General features: G+C 37.6%; 1 protein-coding gene across 5 annotated transcripts; it reads right to left on the reverse strand.

The window, feature by feature from the left end:
- Positions 1-8,843: 8,843 nt before the first annotated feature.
- LOC148038737 (protein IQ-DOMAIN 6-like) lies at positions 8,844-13,164 on the reverse strand. Of its 5 annotated transcripts, none has more exons than XM_087674583.1 (7): positions 12,837-13,164; positions 12,625-12,738; positions 11,573-11,681; positions 10,671-10,856; positions 10,312-10,536; positions 10,102-10,215; positions 8,844-9,769 (listed from the first exon to the last, which is right to left on the reverse strand). In XM_087674583.1, the coding sequence occupies exons 3-7, from the start codon at positions 11,645-11,647 to the stop codon at positions 9,302-9,304; spliced, it is 1,068 nt and encodes a 355-aa protein (XP_087530709.1). In that variant the 5' UTR covers positions 11,648-11,681; positions 12,625-12,738; positions 12,837-13,164; the 3' UTR covers positions 8,844-9,301. The 5 variants fall into 5 exon arrangements, with proteins under 5 accessions (XP_087530709.1, XP_087530711.1, XP_087530707.1 ...); XM_087674585.1 differs by having other exon boundaries at positions 11,573-11,753; XM_087674581.1 differs by having other exon boundaries at positions 12,625-13,164.
- Between the last annotated feature and the right edge of the window lie 1,068 nt (positions 13,165-14,232).

A 14,232-nucleotide genomic window follows, 5' to 3' on the forward strand; every position in this document is an offset into this window, starting at 1 on the left:
GCTCAAATGTATCCAAGACTTCTGATTTTTGCGTTATGGGGTATGCCCAAACCTTATGTGAATAATCATTAAGAAAAGTAACAAAATACTTCGCATCACCTAAGGACTTGCAAGGCATAGGTCCACAGAGGCTCACCCATGCACATAATGCCAGCCTTCTTATAAGAATTATGAGTCTACTTGCCATAAAGATAGTGATCACAAGAATCAAAACACTTATAGTCAAGGGGCAGAAGATACTGCAAGCATGTAAGCATTTTCATTCCCTTTAATGATATGTGCCCAACGTGATGATGCTATAACAATACATGCACTATAGCGAGTGCCAAAACATGGTTGATAGACCTAGATACAGGTAAGAGGTAAAGCGTGCCAGACTTGGCATCTTGTGCCAAGACAATATTTCCACAGGTAAGCTTCCAAGATGAATCACCAAAAGATACAACATGACCTACATCATCTAACTATCCAATCAAAAGTAGACTTTCGGTCAAAGTTGGAACATGGTGCACATTATGCAAAGTAAAAATACTACATGAAGGAAACTGCAGCTGGACATCTCCAATACCAAGAATATCCAATGCCATATCATTAGCCAATCTAACAAATCCTATCATATTGCAACATGAGTGGAAGTACTCATAATGAGGAATGACATGAAATGAAGTCCCTGAATCAAGCAATAACTCCCATGCGGTCTATCTAGTCTGTCTAGAGACAACATTATAGTAGACCTTCTTAGAGAGTGACAAAATGATTGTAGATTAACATAACTCATCCAGTTCAACCCAATTCTTTGTATAAAAGCATTCGGCCTTTACATCCTCATGTCTCAATAACTTAATCTGTAATTTTTAGATTAGAACCTATCAAATTTGTGCCTTCCAATAGCTATAATTTATGCCATCATTCAACTTCTCAATGTTAAAGATAGCATTGTCATTTAACCCATCGACCATAATGCAAGAGATAAAAGTACAATCCACGACAAATATGCTGTAAATGACAACAAATCAGTCCTAAACTCACAGCCATTGAGCAAAAGAAACTGCCAGAAGGATGAGTTGTCCACTAATTGTAATCAAGTTACTATCAAATCCAAGTGTATATCCTCACATATAGAATGCATAAAACTAAAAGGACAGATTGCTGTAATAAACTACAGTAATATGCCAACAAGCAGGTGTGAGCAACCAGGAAAGAAAGACTCAAAACAACTAGCATTGAAGGCTATCACAATTGCAATATATCAATAACCATACATGTGGTAGGTATAGACATCGTGCACATAGGAGATCTTAGGGTAAAGAGAGGAGAGCTTCCAAATGCATAGTTCATTGAGAAAAGCTCATTACACAACCAAAAAGCATATAAATATAATTGAAAACACACCAATAGACATAAGTGTCAGGTCCAATTACATCAAATACATATCAAGAGAGCATGTACATGAGTAAGTGTCTCCTAGTCTTGGTGAAATTAAGCGCAAGCTCAACTATATGAATCCAAAGCTCGATATAACATCTGAAGTAGCATAGGTAACTCTCATTGGAACAAAATTGAATGCCAAATGAGCAATGCAAGCTCAAAACATCAAGTATATGACATCCGAGTATCCAAGATACATGAAGCATAAGTCCAAAGCATAAAGCCCGATAGATGCTTCAATCCTATAATTGCATAATCCACTAAAGTCACCAAGGCATATAACCATAGATATGATCAATGTAACAGAGTCCAAATCTTAGCTCAAAAGCATGCCATAGCATATTGGGAAGTATACATAATAACTAAAGTAGTGGTACATCCACTAAGTATCTTGTAAAGCATCAATGAGCATTAGGCATAAGCTTTTCACTAATAAATGCTTGCTACCCTATTACTACAGCACTGAAATGAAAGTGAAATCAAAGCTATTTAAAGCTGAAATAAGTTCCAAAAGCATAACCATACCATTCGGACTCCAAAATAGCATCCCCGAAGCATCAAACATGCATTATAGAATTTACTATTTGTTGTCCTTACCAAGACTATTCTATTTTGTATAAGCAAAGAATAGAGAACTACACAAAATCAACTCTATGAGTGTCTAGATGTGTATCCCTTTTCATGCTCTTTATTTCTAGCTTTAGAATACCTAAATTCGATATCATATGTAAAAGTTATGGCCAAAATATGATAGTGTTATCAAGCTACTATAGCTATCCCTGACTTCTACAACATGCTATGTATCTACTCAAAATAGATGCTTATCAGCTCAATAAGCGCTCAAAAAGGCTTAGCAAAGTCTTGAGAATCTCTTGAATAAGTGTAGTTCAAGCTAGAACAAGATGGAAGAAGGAAAGATTCAATGCATAACTAGAGAGGAAGAAACAATGACTGCCATAAAACCTTAAGTTGAAGCTTTGAATCCAGGTTGAAGCAAAGGAATAAAAAGCTCCTTGAATAGTTGACTCTGCTACTAGTTGAAAGGTAGAGCTCAAGTGAAAGCAAGAGCTATGGTTGATGGAGCAAGAAAGCAAGAGAGAGAGACACTGTTTGTGGAAACTCCGATAGTCACAATGTGTGACCGACCTTCCTTTATTAAAAAAGAATGAAGTGACAGTGATGGATGCCTGCCACTTGCAATGTACAGGTGTGTGAGTATTGTTAGTGTAATGCATGCATGGGTGGTTAGGGATAGGGACCTTTACCCCAACATAATAGGACTCAAATACAAAGCCCAAAGTGCATCATAAGCAAATCTGGGCACATACATTAATGCCAAGTCATTCCAAAATGTCCTATAAGCATTCAAAGCATAGACTTGCAACTTGTAAGCTTGTTTTTTTACTATGTATTATAGCAAGAAATCTTCAATGGATTGAGCAAAGGAAGCTCAAATCAATCCAAAAGAACATCCACAATGATCTAATAGGATCCCACCATCTATACATAGGTGTATTAGCATCAGTGAAGCTCTATACAATGAAAAATATGATGTCCATAAGAAGTATATAGCAAACTGTTTCAAACAATGAGGAAATGGCTGAGATCTATTCCCAAGCTAAAGCTAATGAGCCTTGAGAATGTTCCAAAGGGTTGCCCAAGTGCCAGGAGGAGGCAACTTGCAGATGGAATCCAGAGGCCCGGAAAACATGCACATCTTGTGTGTTTGTTGTTGTTGGTCATGTGTTACTAGTGCTCAATCTCAATAAGCTTTTAATAGTGCTTAATGCATCCACAATGAGGTCCTGGGACAAGGCTAGACAAGTTGGGAGATGGAAGGACTCAATGCATACCTCGAACGAATGAATCAATGGCTGCCATGAAAACAAGGAATGAAGCTTCTTCGCAAGCCAAAGCAAATGATTGATGACACTTCTCGAATGCCTACTCTAATATCAATTGAAAGGTGGAGTGGAAGTGGAAACATGAGCAAAAGCAAGAAGGGAGTAGAAGCTATGTAGGTTCAAGTAAGAAGAGAGAAACTAGTATGTGGGAACTCCAACAATTACAATGTGTGACTTGCCTTTCCTTATTCTATTGCCACTAAAAGAATAAAGAATAAAGTAACAGTGATAGAGGTGCTCGCCACCTGTAGTGTACAGGTGTGTGGGTATAATATATAAGTAAATGTAGGCGACTAGGCACACACGCACTTTAAGCCCCAACATAACTAACTATTAAACTAGTAAATAATTGAACTAGGATGATTCATACTAATTGAAATAATATGCTATCAAATATAAGTGAACTAATCAAATTAATATTAATTGAATAATTTAATTAATACTAACTAACTAATCAAGTATATTACGTAATATATGTAGTTGCTGCACGTATAGTTATACTCAAACTAAGTAGCTACATCTAGTAAAAACAATAATTAATACACTTAGTTACACTAACTACCTACACTATACTACATCATGTATAATCTCTTTAATTACTAATTAATTAATTAATTATATTGATTATAAAATATTACTAATTACTAAACTAACTATTGAATGACTATTTTTAAATAATAAATCATCAATTACTATAATATTTAATCATGATAATTCTTAATAATAAATTTAAAATTTAAGTTAAAATATTAGTAATTACTAAATTAATTATTAAACCACTATGATCAATCAATAGTTAATTAATTACTATAATTATCATTACTAATTACTATGTCTAAAGTACTAAGTAAAGTACTATATACTAATTGCACACACTATTTAATCTTTATTAAGAATATTATTAGTCTTTAGACTACACTATTACTAATAAATAAAACTAAAATTAATCACTAAATTATTACTACTAGTTAATTAAAAATACGTGAAACTTAACTAAATGACTATAAACTACTATTAAATTTACATCCATCGATTATTGATGCCAATATAATTAATTGATATTGATTTGTTATTAATACAATCGATAGGATATGGATCCATATTAATATGTGATTGATAATTGATAGGATCATGATAATTGATACTTAACATCTATGGATTATCAATGGATACGTTATTGATATAAGTGATAGAATATGGATCAATATCGATACATTAGGATCATGATAATTGATAACACTATTGATGACTACTAATTGATATAGCTAGTATGATCTTTGGCAAACAATATCGATGGCTTATCAATGGCAAATATTGAGAGAAAATTGAACCTAGATACAATAGTGGCAACCTGGATATGACAATGGTAAAGCTCTCCTCCTCTTGTAGCAATATGACTCACGCATGACAACGTTGTAGCTATCCTCCTCCATGACACAATTATTTTTTTCAATTACTCACAATTATATTTGCTTCGTGATTTTTGCTTTTCCTTGTCATTGGAAAAGCTAATGTTCTCACTAAATGTGAATGTGTCTCACACAAAAAGGAGGAAAAAAGGATAATTCTCATGAAAGAAGGAGCATCTTACAAAAAAACAAGAAAAACAAATATTTCTCGTGATGAGAAAAGGAGAAAAAAGCTAAATAAAATATGATCTTAAGTTGCACGTGTAAAAGAAATGTTAAGATTTGGGACACATTGTACTTATGCCATGTAGGCTCAAGAAGGGGTGTAGAGCTCATTCAATTCCATAGTAATATAGTTTTTCCTTTCTTCCTAGAAATGCTTGTCTTACCTTGCTTTGCCTATGCTAGTATTGCTTGGCATTGATATATTCTTGTCCTAATCACATCTCATTTCACACATTCACATGTTTCTAGCTTTAGGCCTTGTAAAATGGGGACAATCTAGGATCTTGCAAACATTTCAGCATGAAGCAAAATATGTGGCTTGAAAAAAGGCATTTTTAGAGAAAAACCCCACTTGATGTAGAGAGATAAATAATTGTAGCTTGCTTGGCATGAACACTTTAGAGTTTCAATTAAATATGTTATTTCCAAGCAAACTAGAATATGCTAGTTTAGTGTTTATGATAATAAGAACAACCAACATCAAAACCTCTTAATGCAATTGACTTAAAGCAAGTATAATTGCTAAATATTTCAATGATTGAACTTTGCTTTATCAAGAATTTTATTATGCTTTGGTATTGCTAGGCACCCTATCAAAAAGTTTGGGGAAGGGCCCATAGCATGACTTGTATATTTACTTTATTACATATATTTTCATATATTTCTGTGTGCTAATTTAGTTATTTTATCTATGACTCATTATCAAAGTTAACAATTACCATTACCTTATTCTATGCCTAAAATGCTTGAATATTTCTTTCATAGAATAGTTCTTTATCATGCATGATGTGATACAATGCTATTATCAACTTTCCAAGGAGCAACTTATTTGGGTTGACTAAGACAATTCAAAAGTCATGCAAAAGCTTTTAGTTAGTAGAGAAAACAATAAAATAAAACTTATGCAAGCATCATGTATTCTTTTTAATGAAATCTATATCCTTCTATAGCCTAATCCATATGATACGTGGAAAGTACAAGGGACATATTGATGTATACTAAAACATTTTTCATGAAGCAGATGCATAGGCATGCATGAAAACCTTTGACAACCTTCCTAGTCTTCTTTTTTCCAACCATTTATGCCAAGTACATTTATGAGGGCATTTGCAAGCACGTCATTCTATAAACGTGGTCACAAGTTCAATTCCAATTTATGGAGGGTGCATGAACAAATATGCAAATATGACTAAAGAAAAAGAGAGTTTATGTGTGAGTGTGGGATATGTATGTGGGCTGGGTAGTATGCACCCATGTGTGAGAACCTACCCCTTTTTTCAAACCTCTTTTTAAAAAAATAAAATCCCCTTCCCTCTCTCTCATGTGTAATCTCTCCCTTTCTCTTCCCCCTCCCCTTTTTAATTAAATCCTCTCCCCCTCTCACATGTAAGGCCTAGGCTCTCTCTCTCTCTCAATTAAATCAAACTACTTTTTAAATCAAAAGTCTCTCTCTCTCTCTCTCTCTCTCTCTCTCTCTCTCTCTCAGTTAGATTATCTTACTACTATATTACTTTGGTTAGGTTCAAGAAGGCTTGAACCTCTAGAGAACTTTTTGAACCTATCCCCTTTTCCAAACCTCCATTTTTTGAAATAAAACCCCCTTTCCTCTCTCACTTGTAATCTCTCCCTTCTCTTCTCCCTTCCCTTTTTAATAAAATCCTCTCCTCCCCCCCCCCCCCCCCCCCCACCACATGTAGGACCTAGGCTCTCTCTCTCTCTCTCTCTCTCTCTCTCTCTCTCTCAAAGTTGGATTGTCTTACTACTATATTATTTTGGTTATAAGTTAAGGAAGGCCCAAACCTCAAGAGGGCTTTTTGAACCTACCCCCTTTTTCAAACCTCCCTTTTTAAAAATAAAACCCCCTCCCCTCTCTCTCACGCGTAATCTCTCCCTTTCTCTTCTCCCTCCCCTTTTTAATTAAATCCTCCCTCCCTCTCACATGTAGGGCCTAGTCTCTCTCTCTCTCTCTCTCTCTCTCTCTCTCTCTCTCTCTCTCCATTAAATCAAACTTCTTTTTAAATCAAAAGCTTCACACACACATACACAAAGTTAGATTATATTTTTTAATTTATTTTTTTAATTATCTTACTACTATATTATTTTGATTGTAGTTTGAAAAGCCCTGAACCTCGAGAGGACTTCCCGAACCTACCCCCTTTTCCAAACCTCATTTTTAAAAAATAAAACCCCCTCCTCTCTCTCCATCATTGTGTAATCTCTCTCTCTCCCTTTTTAATTAAATCAAACTTCTTTTTAAATTAAATCTCTCTCTCTCTCTCTCTCTCTCTCTCTCTCTCTCTCTCTCTTAGTTAGATTATATTTTAATTAAATATTTTTAAAAAACCTTTTTTAATTTAAAGTTTTTTTGACATAGTTTTTCACACACTTTGAGGAGAGCGAGAGAGAGAAGTAAAAGAAAAGGGGAGAGATAGAAAGAAAACAAATAGGAAAGAGAATAATCTTTTTTAATTAAACCTTTGACATAGTTTTTAACTTAGAGAGAGATAGGAGCAAATATATAATTTGAGAGAGGAAATAGGGGGGAGAGAATGGTAAAGAGAAGAAACAGAAAAATAGAGAGGGGAGAATATATATAGAGAGAGAAAAGAAAGCGAGAGAAAAAAACTTGAAAGAGAAAGAGAGGAAAAGAAAAATGAGAGAGAGAAAGCCAGAATAAAAAACTGAGAGAAATATACATAGAGAAGAAAAGAAAGAAGAGGAGAGAGAGGAGAACATAGAGAGAAGAAAAAAAGGAAAAGAGGGGAGAGAGAGAGAGATAGAGAGAGAAGAAAAAGAGAGGAGAGAGGAGAGAGAGAAGAAAAATGAGAGAGAGAGAAAGAGGACAAAAAACCGTAGCTCTCCTCCTATTGGTTGAGAGGCTTTTTCTCTCTAAAACTATAAGGCCCAAACTTGAGTCCAAATCTCCCCAAAATGAGGAGTTGAGCATGTGGGAACAAACTAGGAGCAATGAACGACTTACTATCAAACCATTCCATCAGGAACTTGAAGGCATGCCAACTTCAAGAATGTTGACAGATGTAGAAGATCACAATTAGGTATCTACCATAGCCATGAGCATGGTATTTGTGACCCCCTTTACCATTTCACAATCCTTCTCCACCCCAAGAACACATGAGGGATATTGCTCCACTACTATCAGACAGAAAACATCATACATGTCAAGATGTCAGCTAAGAGAGAACAAATGTCTCTCAAAGGAGATCAAGGAAGTCCACCATTTGTAATAGGACCCAGCAAGGGATCAAACCTACCTAGGCATGTGGTAGGAGATAATGGAGTAAGAGGAGTAGAGAAAACTAAGAGTTGTTAGGAGCCACTCCAAGTGTTCATGACACAACCACAAACCCAATAATAGGCCAAGCAAGAATAAAAGAAAATAGTAAAAATTTGTTAAAAACAGTAACCAATCTAAATGGAGCAACTATCAACCAAAATGTTCAAGGAACATGATTAAACAGAAGGAAGGAGTTACAATGGTGTCATGAAACCTACCCAGACATTAAGTGTAATCCATGGAGTAACATAGAAGAGTACCAGTAGACATTAAGTAAGACCCATGGAGTAACAAAGTAGACATGAGCTTTTGTACAGAATTGAACAGTACAGTTAGTTTCAACTAACAGAATTGACTTCACAAAAGATGCAACAAAACTAACTGTACAAAAATGAGCTCTAACTATGATTAATTGGATGAAAAATATTCTGCACAAGCAAACTGCCTCCTCTCTATTGATTGTGTAAGACTTGAACCACCCTGACTACCAGTTAAGCGATGCTTCACATGTTCAGTTGAAAGTACGTACTTTAATGTTGTCTGTTTACTATGGTTATAACAATTCAACCTTGGGATGTGATCTGAAAAGTGACATATCTGGTAATATTTTCTGAGAAACCAATCATTTTACATAGTTTATGAAGAGAACACAGAATTTCTGTTCTAGCTTTATGTTATTTTTGATACTATTAAAGAATAAACAATCAGGTCTACCTCGGCTGAAAACATAACCAATACACTCGGAGAACTCGGCAAACAAATAAGCATAATTTAAGCATTGCCTGGGCCCATATGGATGAGATGAGCTGATGTATTGAATGATTAATGAGTAGGACCTCTAAGAACTGCTCATGTGACACTGACTTTTAAGGCTAGCAGCCATCTTGCAAGCACTAATCTGAGAATAAAGGCTCCTTCCAAAAGCTCTGCTGCTGCTGAATTCCCTGTTTCCAGAACATTCATTTCATTATTCCCTTCAATGGGTTGATGGTCCATTGAAGCCTCAGCTTTGAACCTGCAAATCATATATTCTCAAGGTTCTAGGAAATCCTCTTTGGTAGTGAATTCCCTTTCATGTCACCTTTGCTTGGCTGCTGTTTTGGGTTGCTAAATGATCTCTGTCTACCAGCAAATAACTCACCACTGGCCTTTGTAGCCTGTTTTTTGGCGGATTTTAAAGTTGTGTAAGAAAACCCTTCAGTCTGAAGACTTCCTGTCCCATGTGATCTTGCTCTTGGAAGTGGCATTACCTTTACAGTTGAGGCATCAGGAAAGGCCTTTTGGGTTGATGTCTTCTTTATACTAAGAGAAACTGATTTTTTCAAATTTATCTTCTTCTTTGGAGTTTTTTCTTTAGCAACTGACGGCCCACCCTCTTTAAGTTTTGAGGTACGGTTCTCTGCAGACTGACCACTTATCCAGCGGTCTAGCCATATCCAGCTCCATGTAGAATTGTCAAGTTCATAGTCAAACAAAGATTCAAGGCGAAGCTTCGTATTGGCTCTCCACTGTTGATAATTTGACACTTTTTAAAAAACACACACTCTCTCTCTCTCTCTCTCTCTCTCTCTCTCTCTCTCTCTCTACCCCCCTGAAGTCCCATGTGCATTATGGGTGTCTCATGGATGTTATCATAACAGACCGTCTCTGTGTGCTATAAAACAAATGCACACATATGTATATCGAAGCTGTGTGCAAACACGGATGCACAGACTAATCAAATGACTACAGATAAGCTAAATGTACAAGTCTACAGCGGCACCACATGTCAGGCAGCCAACTTAGGGAGGAAGAGTTACATCCTAATGCCTAGAACACAGACTGAAACATCTACATTTACCTGATTGGAAAATGCATATGCCATAGCACGTTCCCGCTTAATGGCCGCTTCCTGCCTTTGATGCTCTCTTGCTTGAATTTCTTCAACAGTCCCAAGAGTATCAACCCAGCCAGCCTGAGAAAACATCATCATGAATCATAACAACCATTCATGGCAATAGGTTTTAATAAATGAAGATCACAATCAAAGGCATGCATCTGAGTTCATTACCTCAACATCTGTAGCTTCAGAATCAGTTGCCTGACCCACAAATTTATGAGGTATGATTTTGTCATCTTTACTTTTTAGTGCACGTTGAGCACGAATGCGTGCCTGAACTCTCACATAATCTTGGATGCAGCGTAAGCTCCCAAGAGACTGTTTTCGTACACCCTCTCCACTGATTATTGCTTGTAGTCGTGCGAGGCCTTTCAAAGCACGAAGTGCCCTCCTTGCCTGTCCACAGACATGCAAATATCTAAACATTTCTCAAGTGGGTCTTCAACCACTCCACAAAAATGAATGAGATCACCAAGACAAGATTCACACATTTTCCTTTTCTTTCTTTGATTAGAGGGTTAAGCCCGAACCAAGAATGCACGGAATGCTGTTTGTATTCGGATTGCTGCTGCTGCTTCTCGAGCAGCATTATGAATGGCTATCCCTGCTGTGTGATGTATGGGATCTTCATCATCATCCGCATCATCGGTAAGAGTTGCTCCCTTGTCAATGACAACACACTTCAACAGATTCCATTTGCTGGCCTTTTCACCATCCTGTTCAGGCCACAGGACCTAAATTGTAAATGTGCTCAAGGTTGATCATGGCTGGAAATCAAGAACTCGCTAAACCATTCGATGCATAAGGAGAGATGTATTCATTCAAATGAATAAGTGGACATGATTGAGTCAAACTTCAGGTAGTTTATTCCAGCCGAATCAAATCTAAAACAGAAAGATGCACAAGTATGACATGATTTGGAGAGAGTGAACAGGCAAATCATTGCAACATCTTTCTGGATAGGCAAAAAGAGCCCCAAATTGCTTCAGTAGGTTGCATTTAGAAATCATTTCATATTGAGTATCTATGAAGATCGACATCCAACCGATATTAATCTTGCGGTACATTTATTTGCATGTTTAGATTACAAGAAAAAATCTATAGATTGATCACCAGAAGAATGTTTAGAATTGAATACTGAAGTAGAATCTGGTGGTGAGTGTCAATATATCTGTTTGCCATCCAGAGCATAATGTACTAGCATGGAAGGAAAGCACATTGGAACAAAGAACTGTAATGAGGCCTGCAACATAGGTCTGTTCCATGCATGACCAAACTAGCGACAAAAAAGAAACTATATATACAGAGGCTAACTGTGGCCAGTTTGCCTTGCTCAATCAAACAGTAGACCATTGAAAATGGTGCGATTAAAAAAACAACGAAGCAAAAAGAAAAGAAACAGAAAGAGTCTTCAGAAAGCCACCAGACTTACTTTGCCAACACTCTTCACTTGTGATAGCCTTTTTGTGCCCACAATAATCTTAAACCATTTTCTGGAAGCACCCATCAAACTTGTATCTGACTTTTAGGTTGAAATTCCTCTGCAAATACAAGGAGAGGTTGGGGTTCAGGTGGAGTTCCAAAACCTTGTACCCTGTTTCATTCAAAATTGCCTGTATCAACAAATGCATTCAGCTTGATTCAGTCAGTAGAATGTGTGCAGCCGATAAATAAAGTGTGCAGGTTGGTCAATTCACAAAAAGATGGAGCCAACAACATCCACACTCTAAGAGCCTGAATGTGAAACAACCTGTGCGTCAATAGAACTGAGAACAACAATCGTTCTAGAAATGCTAGTGAGTTTTGTTCATGACAAAACCCACAGAGATAAACTTGTCTGAGAGTATTAAAATCTGAAAAGTCTGACACTATGTACTCCTAAAAGTAGAATAAAGGTGCACCATTGCACAATCAGGTGATCTGTGTTTGCTAGACAGTTATTTCCGAAGGAGCCAACAATGAACAGACTCAAGGCTCATGTACACTTGACAGCACGAAGCCACATTAGATGTGGCAAATCTACTAAACAGAGAAGACACTTGCCTCTGAAGCACAAGAAGTTTTAGACAATTTCCCACCACAATTTCGACATTGTGAATTACGAGAACATCATGAGCTTTTGCGAGGGAGGGACCACATACATAGCTAGGTGCGGTTGGAAGCAGGGGCTGCTAACCTGGGTTGGCAGCCCCCCTGCCCCCAACTGTAGCTAGCGGGTTGGGAGCAGGGGCTGCTGGCCAAGGTCGACAGTCCCCCTGCTCCCAACTGCACCTAGCTACGTATGTGGTTCCTCCTGTGCAGCAGCTCATGATGTTGAACACTGTAGAAAAGAACAAGGGATAAGAGTCCCTTTTCCTGTGGGAAAATCTTAAAAACCTCTTGTGTCAAGGCTCATGTACAATCAACAACAAGAAGCAGCATTAGATGTAGCAAAATGGTACAAACAGCAAAGAAACTTGCCCTCCCAGAAGGAATTGGGTTTACCTGCAAATAAGAGAGGGTTCTATTGTTCTGATGGTGGTATTGATCAATTGAGGCTCTCCAAATTACTGTTTCACACTGCTATAGGCTTGGCTAGTGCTTTGCTTCCGATGGCATCTGCAGGTGCACTTCATCAATCAGAATCCCATTGCTATCAGAATCCTATTGCTTCTTCTACAATTTGCTCTTATCCAGCATTGCAAACACAGGCTCGCCTGGTCCTTTTCCTTCTGACACAGCTCCTTGTCTTCTCCTCCTCCTCCTCCTCCTTCTTCTTCTTCTTTCTTACAAATCCATATGAAACGATGCAATCAATCCGTCAGCAATCCTTAATCCGGGCATCCCCGGGCAGAGAAAGACTAGTAACAGGATTGCAACATGGGAGAGGAGAGCTGGAGATCGTGCTGATTAATAAGGGAGCGGGCTGGAAGTGATGACAAGATGATGATGATGATGATGAAGGAAGAAGAAGACCCAAATCTTGTGCCTGCTCTCCATCATCACGCGAGTTGACTCATCCCTCATAGGCTCCCTGATTAGTGATGCGATTAGCATCCCTTAATTCTAACCCTCTCTTTCTTTATTCCTAAAGCCCACAAAAAGAGTATGTGCACACGCTGATCGCAGGCTGCTTACCGTACACGCTGTCCGGACCCACCATGGATACACAATCTACAAAAAACATGTGGTAAAATGGTAGTTGCACAATGAGGGGCTAACGCCCACAACCCCTGCCCAGAGTGTGGGTGAGGACTTTTGAACGCGGACGAGGACACGGGCATGACACATGTACACATGCCCAAATGACGCACTTTGCCAAACAGTGAAAATTAATAAACATATAAGATTTTTTATTGGTTGCACATGCAAAAAGTGCACCCTTGTTGCGGATGCCCAACCCCTAAATGAACACTTCTGATCGTGTAAAGTGCACAGTCATCTCTTGGTGTGTAACCAACCTCTTGTGTTCTCAAATAACGACCACTATCCACCCAAAAGAAAATCCAATTACTACTCCATATAGTCAACAATTCATCCTTCCACCAACAAAACACCATATGAAAATCTAATCAGCCAAGTTATACCCATTGACTATTTATACCCAATTGTGATGTGTATAATGTATGAGCTATCCATCCCTCAAAACCTAGTGTGCTCAAATAACATCCCTTATTCTCTTGACCAACTTGCCTTCTTTTTCCCCACCAAAATGGTACTTCCTAAAATGTTCCTTCTAGAAAAGAACTTTTTAACACCCCTCAAAAGAAAGTTAGTATTGGGATGTATTGTTAATTAGATTATCATGCTTCATTCTTCACTTTGTTTGGATAAAATCACAGGTAATATCTCTCACTAAGTCACAAAAAGTTGTATCAAGAATGCTTTGCAATTCACACCATGGACCCTTGGGCAAAAGCCCCACTAGATCAAGCCATAACTTGCTCTCATTTCAAAATGGCATGTTTACTTGGCTAGGCTCCCATTTGCTACCTTGTAAGGAGGGAGTTTCAAAAGGTAAACCCCTAACTAAGGTCAAGAAAAAGGAGCAAGAAGGATATATACACGTGTGTGTGTGTGTGTGTGTGTGTGTGTGTGTGTGTGTGTGTGTGT

The sequence above is a fragment of the Lygodium microphyllum genome, chromosome 3 (genome assembly GCF_053477565.2).
Source record: "Lygodium microphyllum isolate KBCC chromosome 3, Lygodium_microphyllum_v1.1.10, whole genome shotgun sequence".
Taxonomy (NCBI): Eukaryota; Viridiplantae; Streptophyta; class Polypodiopsida; order Schizaeales; family Lygodiaceae; genus Lygodium; species Lygodium microphyllum.

Bases quoted from the DNA above. Each gene is read 5' to 3' on its own strand.
- LOC148038737 (XM_087674583.1), bottom strand. From the start codon at position 11,647: ATGGGTGCTTCCAGAAAATGGTTTAAGATTATTGTGGGCACAAAAAGG. The intron at 10,857-11,572 runs GTAAGTCTGGTG...TGGCCTGAACAG, and splicing joins AAGTGAAGAGTGTTGGCAAA to GATGGTGAAAAGGCCAGCAA. The intron at 9,770-10,101 runs GTAAATGTAGAT...AATTATCAACAG, and splicing joins CATATGCATTTTCCAATCAG to TGGAGAGCCAATACGAAGCT.